This window comes from Euprymna scolopes, chromosome 15 (genome assembly GCF_053919585.1).
Source record: "Euprymna scolopes isolate OS-2025 chromosome 15, ASM5391958v1, whole genome shotgun sequence".
Taxonomy (NCBI): Eukaryota; Metazoa; Mollusca; class Cephalopoda; order Sepiida; family Sepiolidae; genus Euprymna; species Euprymna scolopes.
The window spans coordinates 68924412-68940145 of NC_136496.1; the positions used below are offsets into that span (position 1 = coordinate 68924412).

The 15734-nt window shown below is 31.6% G+C and overlaps 1 protein-coding gene across 1 annotated transcript in view; it reads left to right on the forward strand.

Annotated features, from left to right (window-relative positions):
- LOC145293874 (tetratricopeptide repeat protein 7B-like) overlaps positions 1 to 14506 on the forward strand; it is a 197870-nt gene extending 183364 nt beyond the window's left edge. The window contains exon 20 of the mRNA XM_080140624.1: positions 13852 to 14506. Coding sequence (XP_079996750.1) covers positions 13852 to 13984 — 133 coding nt within the window. The 3' untranslated portion in view covers positions 13985 to 14506. The remainder of the gene's footprint in view (positions 1 to 13851) is intronic.
- The last annotated feature ends 1228 nt before the right edge of the window (positions 14507 to 15734 follow it).

The window sequence follows — 15734 nt, forward strand, 5'->3', positions numbered from 1 at the left end:
TCGATATAAAACACATGGCTTACCACCAATATTTCTGTGTATGTCAATCCAGACACTGTGGTGCAGAAATGTCTACTTTACTTCATTGAGAAATTAATTTTCTTCCACAATATATTCTATTCAAAAACATATTCTATTATTTCTATGGGCATATGAGAATTTTTTGGTCAAGTGTCAACACCCTCGACTACACCTAACCCTCATGGTTACCAGCAAGACAGTCTGTGCTGTCCGGGTTTAAAAATAGTATTTTATTTATATATATATATATATATATATATATATATATATATATATATATACCCAGGACGAGGTTGAAAATACTATTTTATATACATATATATATATATATATATATATATATATATATATATAATACTATTTTCAAACCCGGACAGCAACAGACTGTGGATTTAATACACACTCGAGGAGAAATATTTACAACCACTAATTCGTGGTCTGATGGTGAGAGCTGCTCGACTGTCAATGCGACGGTTGTAGGTTCGAATCACAGCTAGGGAAAGGTATATGTCTAGCTGCACTGATGAGTTGTGATATAATGAAACAGTACTGTATGTGGATGACAATTAAAGTCCCCCTCTTTGGGTTGAGCACTTTGTAAATATATTTTCACCCGGCACGTTTTAAGTGAAGCCCACTATTAATTTGTTTGTAAACAAACTGATAGTTAGAGCACTGTTGCAATGGGTGGGTGTGGATTTAATACACACTTGAGGAAAAATATTCACAGCACTGATTCGTGATCTCATGGTGAGAGCTGCCAACTGTCAATGCAATGGTTGTGTGCAAAACTGTCTATCAAACTGTAGAACAAATTCGATTTGGTTTTAACTGGTAAAAATAACTTCTAAGGGATCAACATTGGAACTGGGCAGGCATAAAGTGCTCCTCTACACATGCGCGAATATACATTTATATGTTTAAGTTGGTTAATGTTTAAATTTTGATATCCATCTCTCGTTAGCTAAGATAGTAATAAATAATACTAGAGTGCTAAATGTTTTGATTTTGGTTCTGACTGATGACACTCAAGTCATATATATCTCATTTTTAACTTTTGAAATCATCACTATATATTAGGTACAATATAATAGTCAATAAAGAATTAGCTCTAATAATAATGAATATGAAATCTACATATATTAAAATATCATATTTAAGCATATTTTACCACTGAGCAATAGTATACATACATACATACATACATACATACATACATACATATGTTAGGTATGTTTATATATTTGTATGTTGTGGATTCACTCCTGAACTAATTAACCTATCAGTTTTAAACATAGCTACTATGCATAAAGAGTTCAAATGTGGGCTATATTTAGTTTAATTTAGTTTTAGAAAAAATGGGTAGAATCCCTTCATGAAAATTTATATAGCTCTGATTTTAATGAAATGTTTAACAATAGATATTAGATATCAGGTACTAAATATTTTCAAAATTTTAGTTTCTTTGGAATGTTTGAAAGGTATTTTTGTAGGGAAATAATAATATGAGCAAAACCTTTCATTTGAAAACTCAAGTATTTCAGATTTGCATTAAATTTTATCCATAGTCATTAGACACAAATTCCCTACATTTTAATTTCTTCTTAAGACCCCTTAAGCTTAAGTTTTACATTTTACACATCTTCTAAACTTAAACTCATGTTATGGCTTTGAGCAGAATTAAAATAATCATTCTAGACATATCTTGATTTTAGTCTTTGCAAGAGAACATAAAAATGGTGCAAAACTTTTTCATTCATATTTAACCTATTCTGGAATGGGTATTTTTCTTATATATGTACGAAATTTTTTAACTATTTTAATGATTTTCAAATCATATTCTAAATAAAGATATTCATACAAATATACAATGGTATCCAAGTTGTTTATATAGCCATTTCTAGACGACATTTATTTTAAGTTATACAATAAAAAAATCCTCATTTATACCCAGAAAAAAACAAACAAAAAACAATAACAATGTCCAAGAGAAAGACATTTTCATCCTAAACAAAACCAAAACTACAAGTGTAGAGCCAATGTTAAATACCTTGATAAAATATAAAATTCTATGCACATTTTAGTACGTAGCATGTAATCTAGGAAAGAGACACAGTGTCAAAGCAACAGTTTGTGTGTGTAATTTATTTTATGCTAGCAGGACCTGTGACCTAGCATTGCATGGGAAAATTGAGGAACCAAAGAAATTTCTGCTTATGATTCCTAAGCCCTCATATAAGTATTTATATTTAAATTTTTAACTTTCTATGATTATAAATTTTCAATTTATAAATAGAAGAAACCAAACGTTTCTTTGGTGTTTTTTAAGTCAAGTAAAGTTTAATGCAATTGTTATGAAAGTAAAACTATTATAAAACTATTAATTTTGTTACAATATAATATTGTTTTATGGTTACTAAGGAGTTTGATGTATATATGTCTATTATTTTATTGATTCTTATAATGTTAAAGTATCAAATCGAATAACTTATTTGTGTACTTAAATTCTATTTTAAGAAGCTGGAAAGAGAATTTGCTGTGCTGAAAACGTATTCACAACAACAGTGTCTCAAAAACATGTTTCAGTAGATGAAAGGGTAATTTAGAATGCTGAAAAGGACACATTCCAACAGCGTCCCAAATGAAAATGCAGTTTGGGACGCTGATAATGTAAACGGCAAAAGTTGATGTACAAGTCAGTGCTTAAGGAAAGTAATTTCTTATGAAAGTGTTCCATCTGTACAACCATGCTGAGATGAAAGTGTAGTATCAGTTTTTACTTTAAATATGAAAACCTTCATGATTGGAATAAATGTGATTTTTGTCCTACTCTGAATGTACCATTAATTCAAGAAGAAAAGTAATTACATTTTCTGAAGTAATTTATTGAATTAAAGTTAAAAAAAGCAACATGTGTGTTACCTTGAAGTGAATTTAGTAACGTTAGTTTGTGTAATGAGTAATGTAACGGTTCGTGTTTAAAAATTTCTTTAGATTGGGATTGATAATTAAGGCTGTGACAACAGCATATTCTTTTCATTGTTTTGACTCTCGAGTATATATCCGTTAATATCTTATATGTTTTTTCTTGGTTGATTGACTGTGTCTTACTGTGTCGGATATATACTTGAGAGTCAAAAGAATGAAAAGAATATTCTGTTGTCAGAGCCCTAATAATTATTTGGATTATTTGGATTACTGTTCTCATCTTGGATGTTATCCTCTCAATGCTTTAGTTGATGTAACCCCCAACCTTATATGGGTGCATATTGTCAAACTCTAGAATCTTTTTGTTGAGCATAAATTTCAAACCGGATCCATTATTTGATCTAGGAGGGGAGGGGGGTTAATTTGCTTTTGTTTCATCAGCTACGGCTAGGTAGAATGTAAATTTCTGAATTAAATGTTTGGAATGTAGCTTTTTTTTCTCATAACCTTTTAGGTTGTAGTATTAGTAACCTTAAAAGAACTAGCCTAACAAAAAGAAGTAAATTCTTTTATATAAAAGTAATTTATTTAAAATAATAAAAATATTTATAAAATTAAAATTATGTTATGTTGTATTTTTATAAATATTTTGTTTTAAATAAATTATTTTTATGTGTCTTGCTAAAAGAGTTCTTTTTTTTTAACGTAGTTTCCATCCCTGTTTTTTTTAAATCAAATATACCACAATATAAGCAGATATTGTATATGTACTAATTTAAAAAAGTGTCTTCACTACTAGTTTGTGTGTAATCAATTTAGTGATTTTAACACAAATATGTTCAGCATGTCATAATCTTTAAAAAAAAATATAAATTTTTAGCTACTTCATAATCCTGTTTCCAATAAAATTACATGACTCAAAAACTTTACATTTACCTCAAAGTTTGATCTATTACATAAGTAAAACAAAAAAAATAATTATAAAGGTTACACACACACACACACACACACACACACACACACATATATAACAATTGATTGATGACAATATTAAAAGTTAAATAAACTTATCATCAAGTCAATAAGGAAAAAAATGTGAAATATAAAGAAATGTCTTAAGACCATGTATTTCCGAGTTCAATGCTTCTCATCAGAATAGAAGAGCAAGGTTATATATAGAAAAAATTTGAACATTAACCTAGAAATAAAAAAACCATATACTATAGGTATATAGATGCTGAATAATCTATTCAGTATTGCAGTTAGTTTTTTTTAATATCAAATAGTAAAGAATGGAGGCAGAGAAAGGAAATATATATGAGGGGATCAAAGAAGTATTGAAGGATTTTTTAAATGGAGACTTATTGAGATAATAAAAAGCTCAACGTGTAAGCTTCCTCATTTAACTTTATTGGAATGGCAAAATTTTTAAATAATGAAGAAGAAATGGATCATATTCGGATGTTAAATCGACTAAAATACAAATAAAATAAAAAGGGGGAAATGGAATAAAAAAAGAAAAAAATATATACTGTAAATATACAATTGGCTTGTTTATTTTACGTAATTGTATATTTATAATATATAATTTTCTTTGTTTTTTTCTATTTATCCTTTTTTATTTTATTTGTATTTTAGTCGATTTAACACCCAAATATGGTCCATTTCTTCAATATATATATATATATATATATGTGTGTGTGTGTGTCAGGGAGACTCGATGTTGTCTGGGATTGAATTAGACTCAACAAATTTTCTACCCTCTTATACTTTTATTGTCATTGAAATCTGTGAAATCAACGATTTTTTTTTAATCAAATAGATTGATTATCTTTAGTGTGGTACCCACTGTTATATGCCGGGTGGCAGCTTCACATAGCTTCCCGCAGTGACTTAATCCACAATACATTGTAGTTTATATTGCTCTGTAGAGAATCTACTGTTGATTTTATAAAATCCAGACATGGTTGGCTATACCCGATTTTTCCGTCTCCCATCAGGACGGTAACACTCAGACGACACCTGGTATAAGTGGAGCCCCGCATGGAGGAGAACATGACCAAAAACTGCATATACTCCATCCCATGCAGTTGCAGAAAGGTTTACAAGGGTGAAACATGCCGCCCTCTTAAAGTAAGGGTGGAAGAACACCGAAAAGCGGTAACTAAAGGGGAGACGGAAAAATCGGGTATAGCCAACCATGTCTGGATGGAGAGGGGGGACCATCGCCCCCTATGGGATGAAGTAAAAATAATAAACAGAGAGACCCACTGGAAAGTGAGAAAACTTAAAGAAACAGCTCACATGCTCGGACATAACAACCTACTGAGCAAACCAAGCATAGAGCTGAATGCAATTTGGACACCTCTGATAGAGAGAGAAAACCTTGAATAACAACATAGGTTTAACATTAACAAAAACCAACTAAGAATTGTCCTAGTGACATATGGCCGAGTGGTCCTAGACGTTGTATCACAGTTTACCCAAAGGTGCTGAGTTCAATCCTGAATGAAGGCAGTGAAAAAGTAACATTCAAAACAGAGAATCACCAAAGCCTAGCTGGAGTCCGAACATGGTACCCCCGTAATAATAATAAAGGGTTGGGTTCGAGACTCCTAACAAACGGTTCCCCAGTTCGATACAAAACACCTGACGAAGGCCGGAGGGCAAAACGGCCGAAACGTTGTAACAATAACAACCAAGATGAGGAAGTCAGTCCGACAATCTCAATCAATGAAAACACCTCATCTCAAAAATACAGACAATTACAATATATATATATATATATATATATATATATATATATATATATAATGTGAGAGAGGGTTATTTAATATCATTAAAAATAAAATAAAATTTTCTGCTTCCATGTTTTCATTTGAAAAGCTAATTTATTATGAAATTAGGTCACATGCTTAATAATGTAACAAAAGGTTAAAGAGAAGACAGCTCAAGGTAGTCAGAGACGTTTTGGGAGGAGTTGGTCAAAGCGACCTTAGGTTGGCTCACATAAAGTAAAGAAAATCATATTTGTTTATAAGAAGCAAATTTATAAAAAGTATCTTAATTAAAGGGAGATAAGCAAGAAAATAAGTTACTGTTGCGTTTTTTTTTTGTTCTTTTTAAAATTTGCTACAGTATTTGAACATGAAAAATGCAATAAATGCCTTTTAAAATTTAGGTAGGTCTCATTTTTTTTCTTTCTATATTGAAAAATCAATAATCGAGATAACTTGAATTTATTCATTTTCTTAAGTTTTAATTTTTTTTGCTATAGTGTTCCCTTCTTAATGTTTATATAAATAAAGCGGTTCTTCATTATAATAGTGAAATTCAAAAATTGAAATATTAAATTTCAAGTAAAAGCAATGGTATCTACTTGTCTTGTCGCAGTAATGAACATATCCAAAAATTATGAAAAACAATATGGTAGAAAATTAATTATTAATGAAAATAGTTTTCAAAGACAATTAGTGAAAATTAAGTTTTGCAAATAAAGAAATCAGAGAGTTCAAAATGTAACAAAAGGGAGGTAAATATTTTCTGAAAACTAAATTTTAAACAAAACTTAATATTCACTAATTATCTTCGAAAACCATTTCCATTAATAATTTTTGGGGCCTACTAACTTGCTTCTTCCTGAAAGCAGTGAAGAATATGACCAAACTAGAGAAGTGTCCTTTTAAAAATAATCTTTTTAGTGCTGGCGGTGTTCCATCTTGCATGGATAATGCAGCTCGGGATTTGGTTGAAGAGACAGATGCAGCCATGCATCACTGAAAGCAGTATATGTTGAAAACTTTCATCATACCCTGATAATGTATACTGTCAATAATGTAGTTGAACAAGTTGCAGGTAAGAACACAACCTTGGCTGCACATTGAAGAATTCTGATTCCTCTCCATAGCAATAGACTTTTGTTCGGGTGTGTAATAAGCTTTCTGCAGATTAAGTAGTTTGGGTGGAAACCCATCATGACTAATTATCTCCCAAAGACTCTTGCGATCAACAGTCAATCAAATATACAACAGTTACTTGTTGACGACACCAGTATTGTTATAAGATCCATCTAAATGAAAAAAAAAATCTGATCAGTACAGCCCTTGTCTCTTTTGAAACCATATTGGTTTGTCCAGGTTTGAAGGACTGCTTGTGTTTTGCCATAGGAGGATAATTGAAAAGATTTTTGATGCAATGTCAATCAGAGATTCCATGATAGTTGTTGCATATATTTTCTTATAGACAGGGAGGAGAATTGTGTTGCTCCTGTTCTGGGAGATTAAAAATTTTTTTTTTTTTTCTTGAGCACCAAAGCAGCAGAATATTTGCTGTAACCATCTGGCCAAGAGGTCAGGACAATACTTGTATATTTCTATCAGGAAGCCATCCTCATCAGCTGATTTGTTATTTGTCAGCTTCTTTTATTACTTCTTTAATCTCATTTTTGATTGGTAAATTGCAGTTTGCATCATAGGTGGGGGCTGACAGTGTTGTTGTGGGGAAAGGTGTTGGGATGATGGTGTAATACCATCGGCATTATCCCCCTCTTCAAAGTGCTAGAAATTGAGAGGTTGTTCACCAGTGTACACAAAAGGCCACTGAAATAATATTATTAATCAAAATGTATTTCAATTATGAATGTGTTAAATTTGTTAAATCTAAGCGGTTGTATATAAATTACTTTTGCTGTTTTTCTCTTTCTAATTCTACCCCACCCCCAACCTGTCAGATCATTGGTCAGCCGGTTTGACCAAATGTAAAGAAAAAGAGAAACTGGCTTTTTTTGTCTTTGTTAAAATAAGGTTATCAAAATACTTTGCATGATGACGTTTTGAAAGTTGCAAGATGTTGGCTTTCTTGTCAAACTAGATCCATTTCAATCTGTCGTCATATTTGTGGCCTTGTGCCAAATCAGATTTCCTCTCTTTCATTGTACCTCTGAGAGAAATATGTTAATATCTGGGGACACGGGCTTTTCTTCTTCTTTTTTTTTTTTTTTTTATAAAAAAAAAACAAAACAAAACATTCTTCTAGAATGCTAGAGTTATTTGACTTGTTTGCATCTAGTGATGATCCCCTCCCCAAACCTCCTCACCACATCCGTTGTGTGAGAGGGAAGAGAACTGATACCTCCACTCTACACCTCCTCCTAAAAAAATTGTATCCCTGTACAAAAGGATTCATATGAAAGTATTTTTTTTTTTATTTAAAAACATTTTTAACACTTTTACTCCAAATGATGTCACCTGATTTGATATTTACAAGTAAAATGGCACCCGCGACTGATTCCTTCTTAGATGAATATTGAACCTACAATGTTGAACTGTAATTTTTGTTCATAAAAGCAAAAACCAAAAATAAACACTTGATGCCTGCACTTTCTGACTAAGAAAAAATAAATAAATAAATAAAATGTCTGATATAAATAGCAAATTCCATTTTTTTATTTTTTATTTTTTTATTTAACCTTTAAACTGTTAGATAAGCTTTTAAAGCTGAAAGTTTTAACTTATTTTTTTTCTAATTATTAATTAAAAAGTAAGCTAAAAACAGAATTATTTCAGAACTTTTTAGATGACGATTTGATAATTTGTATTATTTGAACTACTATTTTCATTTTGATTGCTTTTTTCACAACGTTTCAGCCGATGTAGCCTCCAACTTTTTTCAGGTGTATCTTTTTGAATTTTAGAATCTTTAAAGCTTCCATATCAGTTCCAGAGTTTTACATAAGCATTCTCAAGTTTGAGAAGATGCCCATTTAAGTTATATCAGCCAAAAAATTACGAAAAGATGAGAGCAGTGGTCTGAATAATTCAAGTTATATAAAAAATATTTTCAAATTAAAAAATTTTTTTTTTTTTTTAATTAACGTTTATTCATAAAAAAACCCCAAAAACTTTAAAACATTTTTCCTCATCACTTTTACTTGCAATCATCATTTTAAGTGTTGTTCAAATTCCAACCAGTTATGACAAAACTGATGACTCATGATCAGAAAATAAAACCTACAAAATGAATGAGAATATATGAAAAGAAGTCAGAAATGATGGAGGTGGGGAGCATAAAAGGTTGGGATGGCTGCTTGTGAACAAAAGTGCTTGTGACAACCTACGTGAGATAAGGCCGAATTAGCAGCAACCTGTGTGAAAACTGTAAATGGGTGTCTTACACCAGCAACAGGGTCGGGCACACACTTCTATCGTCCCTAAACGCATTTACTGAGAGGAGATCAACTCCATGACAGCAACCTCACTTGAGGATAAAATCAAAAGAAAATTGTTTTTTTTTTTTTTTTTTTTTTCACAAATTGTTATTTCATGGTCTTTTTGATAAGGAGTATTCAACATGTTGTGATGTGGTTCATACCATATGACTTCCGCTTACCCAGAGATATAAAAGAAAGTACACCGAGCATGCAAGAGAGTGCATGTTCCATTAACATGAACTTGTAGCTAACACCTACTTTTTTGTAAATATGTCTTGTTCTTGCTCCACTACTTGATAAACTAGTTATTTACATTTTCTCTGTCTAATTATTTTTTGTGTGATATAGCAGTTATAAAAACAAAAATAAAAAAGTAGAAAACGGAAATTTCTGCTAGAAATCTAGATTAGAAATTTGAGTTGACATGTTAAGGAAATGACATCATGAACGGGAAGTTGGCATAATAAAAGAAGCTGATAAAATCTTTCTCTTGGCATGTGTCTGTAAGGAAGACAAACGTGTTTTTGGAGGCATTCCTCTTCTTTTTCTTTTTCCATGGGAGCTGATGGGGGATACTCTCACCTTTTCTGCTATTTTGGAACACTATGGTCAATGTCAGTTGATTACATTATGACAAAAGCCTCAGATGACTGTCATAAGTTTTTGTCCTATAATTGAAAAGCCAATAAATTGTATCGAATTTCTTTTTCTTTGTTTCTTTGCTATACTTTTATACACAATGTTGAGTCCATGTTCAAATGTAACACTCTGTCAAGGCAGGAAAGGTTGCTCTAAATCATTTCAAAAGTATTGTCAAGAGTCAGTCCTAGATATACAAAAACATTGAACATGGAGTGTGTTAGAACTGTGACATGGTTCATACCTTATGACTTCTGATTAGTCAGTGATATAAAAAGAAGGTACACAGAGCACGTAGGAGGGTACATATTCCATTAACATGGACTTGTACTAACACCTACTATTTGTAAATATGTCTTGTTTTTGTTCCACTACTTTATAAAGTAGTTATCAACATTTTCTCTATCTTGTTGTTCTTTTTTTGTGCGATATAATACATTTTAATTATTTGCTGAGATTTTGATATTTTCTTTTTATCACGAGAGAAAATGATGAAATCTATAAAAGATTTTCTAATGAGAATAAACAAAAATTAATGTCTAAAGAATAGTGAAAATGTTCAATTATCCTCATTATGGAATTTCTTCCCTACTCTCTGTTTTCCTGACTGTATCATCATGCAGAAATTTAAATGTAAAGGGAGAAAACATCTTGCTGATCAACTCCACAAGCAAGTTGCCACTCTACTCTTCTCTTCACTCTTCAATGGCAATAAACCTTGTTTCAAGTGAAAAAAAAAAATCAATTTAACGTCTACTTTACATGTGTTGGATGGCTTTTAGAAATTGACTAAACTAACCTGTTTTTTAACCAGGCCATTTCTCTTTCTCCCAGCTCCATCTTTATCAATTCCGCCCATGTTTTCCTTGGCCTTTTCCTGCTAGTCAACCCTGCTATCTCAACTGTTCTACATCTCTAAAACTCTTATAAAATTATTTTCATGATTATCTGTTGCTAAGGTTGACGGAAAATGATCAGATCATTCTACTGTTCCATAAAGTACCTGATTCCTGAATCCCCTACCTATATAAGGGCGAGATACATCCTAATACAGTGCTGCTTCCCTATATGGGGAGGTGGCACACAGAACAATCTTTCTTGCCGTAACAGAGTACAAAATTGACCCTGAAATCTGGTGGGGAATGATCTCTTTTGTTCCTTAGAGTTCATTTCTTTGAGAAGAGGGCTATTAGTCTTTCTCCTACTATGTCGTTATTTTCATAGTGGATGCTTGACTGAGCTCTGATCTCTGATTCCTCTTTGTAAAGCATTCGTAGAGAGAACTCTTCTTTTCCTTTCTTCGTCTGTGTGGAATGAGATTTTAATGAACAGTTTTTTTTTCCCCCAAACTTCCCATTTGTGGAAAACATTATCAATGGACTGATTCCCTGCAGGCTACAACATGGTCATCTTTTCTTTACAGTCTATATTCATGACGCAATCATTTGCTTTTTTAAGAGTCATTTATATCCTAAGATGGTATACTGTTGCCCAATCTGGCAAACGAACGATGTTAAATGTAAAAATCGAAAAAACAAAAAAGAAAACAGAAAAACGAACGTTAAAACCCCCCCCAAAAAACACGTGAAAAATGGCTGTTTCGATATTAAAATTAAAAAAATCGGTGGGTACCCGGGTGTTTTTGGGTGTGTTTGGTCGGTCGGGGGTGTTAATGAAAACCTAAGAATAAGTGAAGTAAAAAAAAAAAAAAACAGAAAAACGAACGTTACGTGAAAAATGGCTTAAATAACACTGGTTCAATATTTAAATTTAAAAAATCGAAAAAAAAGAAGACATCTCACACCACGATTCAAACCCAAAACGTTTAGATAATGAACCAACGCCCTAACCAACTGAGCTAACACGACGTATATGAAATTTAGTCAGTTCTTCAACTATTTAAAGTAAATCAGGTCATGACGTCATCTGACGATATTTTTCGAGCGAAGGATGGAGCTTCCATATGATACCAAGTTTGTGAACTTTTGTTGTGTCTGTCAAAAGTTTTTAGCGGACACACACACACACATACATACATACATACATACATACATACAAACATACATTTTCGCTTTTATATATATAGATGATTCATTAAGAAAGAAATAAAAAAGACCCCATTTTAACAGCTACCTTGGCTGCTCTACATCCACTAACCCAATAATTTTTATTCATTCTTTCAACATGGCCATACCATAAAAGTCTACTCTTTTGCACGCATCTCTCTATACTGTCATGACTTAATTTTCCTCTGAGGTCGTCAGATCTAAGCTCGTCTTTAAAATTCACATTCTACATTCATTGTATCATTCTCATATCATTTCTCTCCGTGCATTTTGACGAATGTACATAATCCTATGTATTATCTAATAGTGTTGGGACGATTAATTGTAATTAAAAAAAATGGAACTTTTAGGGAGTATTGGAATCGGAAAAATTTGTGCCTATTTCCTGATGCCAAGAACGATTCTTTTTAATTGTTTTGTTATTTTTGTTGAAAACTTAATTTTCCATCGTTTTTAGTAATGATGACGTGATAAATATTTGTTTTCAAAGTTCCAAGTAATACTAAAATCTGTACATCACCTCCATCCTCAAGCTTATTTTTTATTTTGGTTCTGAATTTTTTAGATGAGGATTGATTATGCGTATTCTTCCAACTACTTTCTCATCTTGAGTGTAATTTGAACTCAAAATGAAAACAGTAGTCTGAAGAATCTTAATATCAATGTATCTTTTATGTTTGCGAAAATATATGTACATATTATAATCGTTTTTTATGGTAATCTAAAAATAGAAAAAAAAATAACAACTCTATAACTCAATATTTAGAGATTTTAAAAGAATCATTATCGATAATTAATTCGAAATCAGAAGAAAAATATTGGAACTGTCCCATCACCACTATATAAATGTATTTTTGATGAGTTAAGTTAAAAAAAAAATTTGCAGGTGCTTGTGTAGATTAGTTATCTTTTAAATGAACGCGTTTCAGGTGAAAAAGTTATCATGTACTAGCGGGGGGGGGGGGATAGCGCCTGGCTTTGCCCGGTTGTAAAATATAGTAAAATATGATATTTTAATTTGTCCAGATTTTGTAGGTTCTATTATAGAGTTGTGATTTCAAAAGTATTTGGATGCCATCAGCTAGAAACGAAACTGAAAGCAAAACTGTAGCATTTATAGCTGGTGACGTTACCACTGTACTGACGCGACACGCATATAAACTGATTGAAAATAAACCAAGATTAATGTACAAAATATATAACGATTTTTTCAATTTTTACCTTTTTTTTGACCCTTTAAAAACTATTTTAACTTGCTAAAGACCTATAAAAGAACGGCCCATGAAAAATCCAATCATTTAAGGCTCCTAGCACCACTCTACGACTTTTAGTTTCAGAAGAGATAGTTTGAAAATATGGAGACACACAGACAAACATAGTGTCTGTTATAATTACACTTATATATCATGTCGAAATTAGTGTAAATTGCAAAAAGTACAAAAAATGACCCAGTAGAAGAATAATTACAAGTAAAAATAAAAATGATCGAGTTTAGCAATATAGAATTTTATCACGTTTTAATGTTGGAGAGTTCACAAGATCCAGGGGGAGGTAACTGCAATCAATAATTTTGACTAAATAAATCTGTATCGCCATTTTTTTCTCTGAATGTAATTGTGGATGATTGTTTTGTTAAAAGTACATCTAGCACATCATCTACTAGATCATTTTTCGTAAGTTTTGAAATTTATACAAATTTTGACATGACACATAAGTATGTAATAATGTTTTCACCTGAAATGTGTTGGTTTAAAAGGTCACCAATCTACACAAACAATTGTGCATGTGATTTTGGCATAAAATGATGTTGTCAAAGTAAAACCATACAAACGAGCAAATATGATTCAACAAATAATCATTGCTATTTTTTGTAGTTTGGTTATTATTTCAAGTTTCAAGATTGCAAAATGTGTATATGAGAAAAAAAAAAAGAAAGAAAGAAATATATACTATTGAAGACTTGTTTATTTATTGATTTTCTCTTTACAGGTACTGCCTAGGCAAAGTACTGCATTGTCTCGGTCAATATGAAGCCGCAAGTGACTGTATCCAATTTGCAATGGATCTGGAATCAAACAGTCCCATCATACCATTTACTGTCATTCCACGTCTACTACACTGATCCTTCAACCTCGCCCCCCCCCTTTTTTTTACATTAACAAACATTATTTAAGGGATTAACATTTTTCTATTCACTAATGTTAATTTATATAATAAGCTGCTGTATTTCTTCCCTTGATCAGAGATCAAACAGCCCGCATGTTCGGCCTCTAAACATTTTTTTTTAAATACTAAAGAAAAAATTAAATAGCAATGAAGAAAAAGTGATCCCAACCCCACCCCCACATCTTTTGTTTTTGCGAGTGAAAGAATTTTTGGGAGTGTGGTCATTTTTTTTTTTTTTTTTTTTTTTTTAATATTTGAAACATTTGAACATGTAAAGATTGATTGTGAAAGATGGTGCTAAGCAGATTAATATAATTTTTGCTGGCACCTACAACTGATATTGAAAACCTGACCGTGCGTTTGTGTATTTTTTTCGTTGAATAAGATAGATATTCTGTGTTATCAAATCTCTTGATCATTCTTTACGAAATTCTTACATTCACTAATCAGAGTTTAAGATAAGGAAAAAAAAAAAAAATTAAGATGGACAGCTGTTTCTGCATATCATGGCTCTTCAGTGCCATTGAATATGTTTAATCGGGAAATAATTCTCAAACTTCCTGTTTCGATTTTAAGGGGTTTGAATTGTGATATCTCAATAGGTCTTGTTTGGAACGAACAAGAGTAAAATAAAAACAATAGATGTTTGTTGACTATAATGAATGACTGAATACGGCTGTTTCGGCGTATCACAACTCCAGTGTTGTTGAATATGTTTAATCGAGAAATAATTTTCAAACTTCTTGTTTTGATCTTAAAGGGTTTGAATTGTGATATATCTTCAATAAATCCTAATTAATCAATGGATCACATACAAATTCGGATCTGTGTCAGTTAGATCTGTTGGTTATTCATTACAGAATTTGAACGAATGTACGTGAATTTGAACGCACGATGAACGAAAGAAGAGAAACATTTTACAAAACTTATGTTGTTGGGAACTTTATTTCTCAAAAACCATATGCATGTGATCCGATCAAATACGCATCACAAGACTTACATGCTATTTATCAGACCAAATTGTTATAAGCCATCACATTGATAATATACACAAGCACTATAAAAGTAGACAAATTCTAATCTGCATTTGTAATGTTGGGAAGCTTATTGCACTGACAGTGAGATTTAAATCCCAATCTCATATGCAAAACAGAACTTCAATCTTGTAGTATACTGATCATGTGTATGCGAGTACACCGGCAAACTAATTTGCATATTTATTTTTCAAAATGACACGTCATTAATTCACTATTTGTTATTCTTTTCTAATTCAATGACAACGTTCATTTTATTATTCCATTTTCTATTTACACATTTTTTTTTAGATCATGAATAGAAAATTAGTGTTTTGAGAGAAAAGAGTTGGAAAAACTCTTTTTGGGATTGTGACTCTCATCTTCTCAAAAGACAAAACAAAAAAAAATACACACATACAAGCATACCACAGCAAAGTCATTGAATACCCCCCACACACACACACATTAATTGCATTATGAAATTAGATTCCACCATAATGCTATTTGGTTCATTCATACATCAGTCAGCCATTTCATTCTTTTGCTAAATTGTAAATTAAATCCAAAGACTGAAACCCCTCAATAAAGACATGCATGCACCCCATGACAAAGGAAAGAAATCAGTGACCCCCCCCCCCCCCATTTTCTTTTAATCATGAGTAAAGGCTCAATATTTTGAGTAAAAAAAAA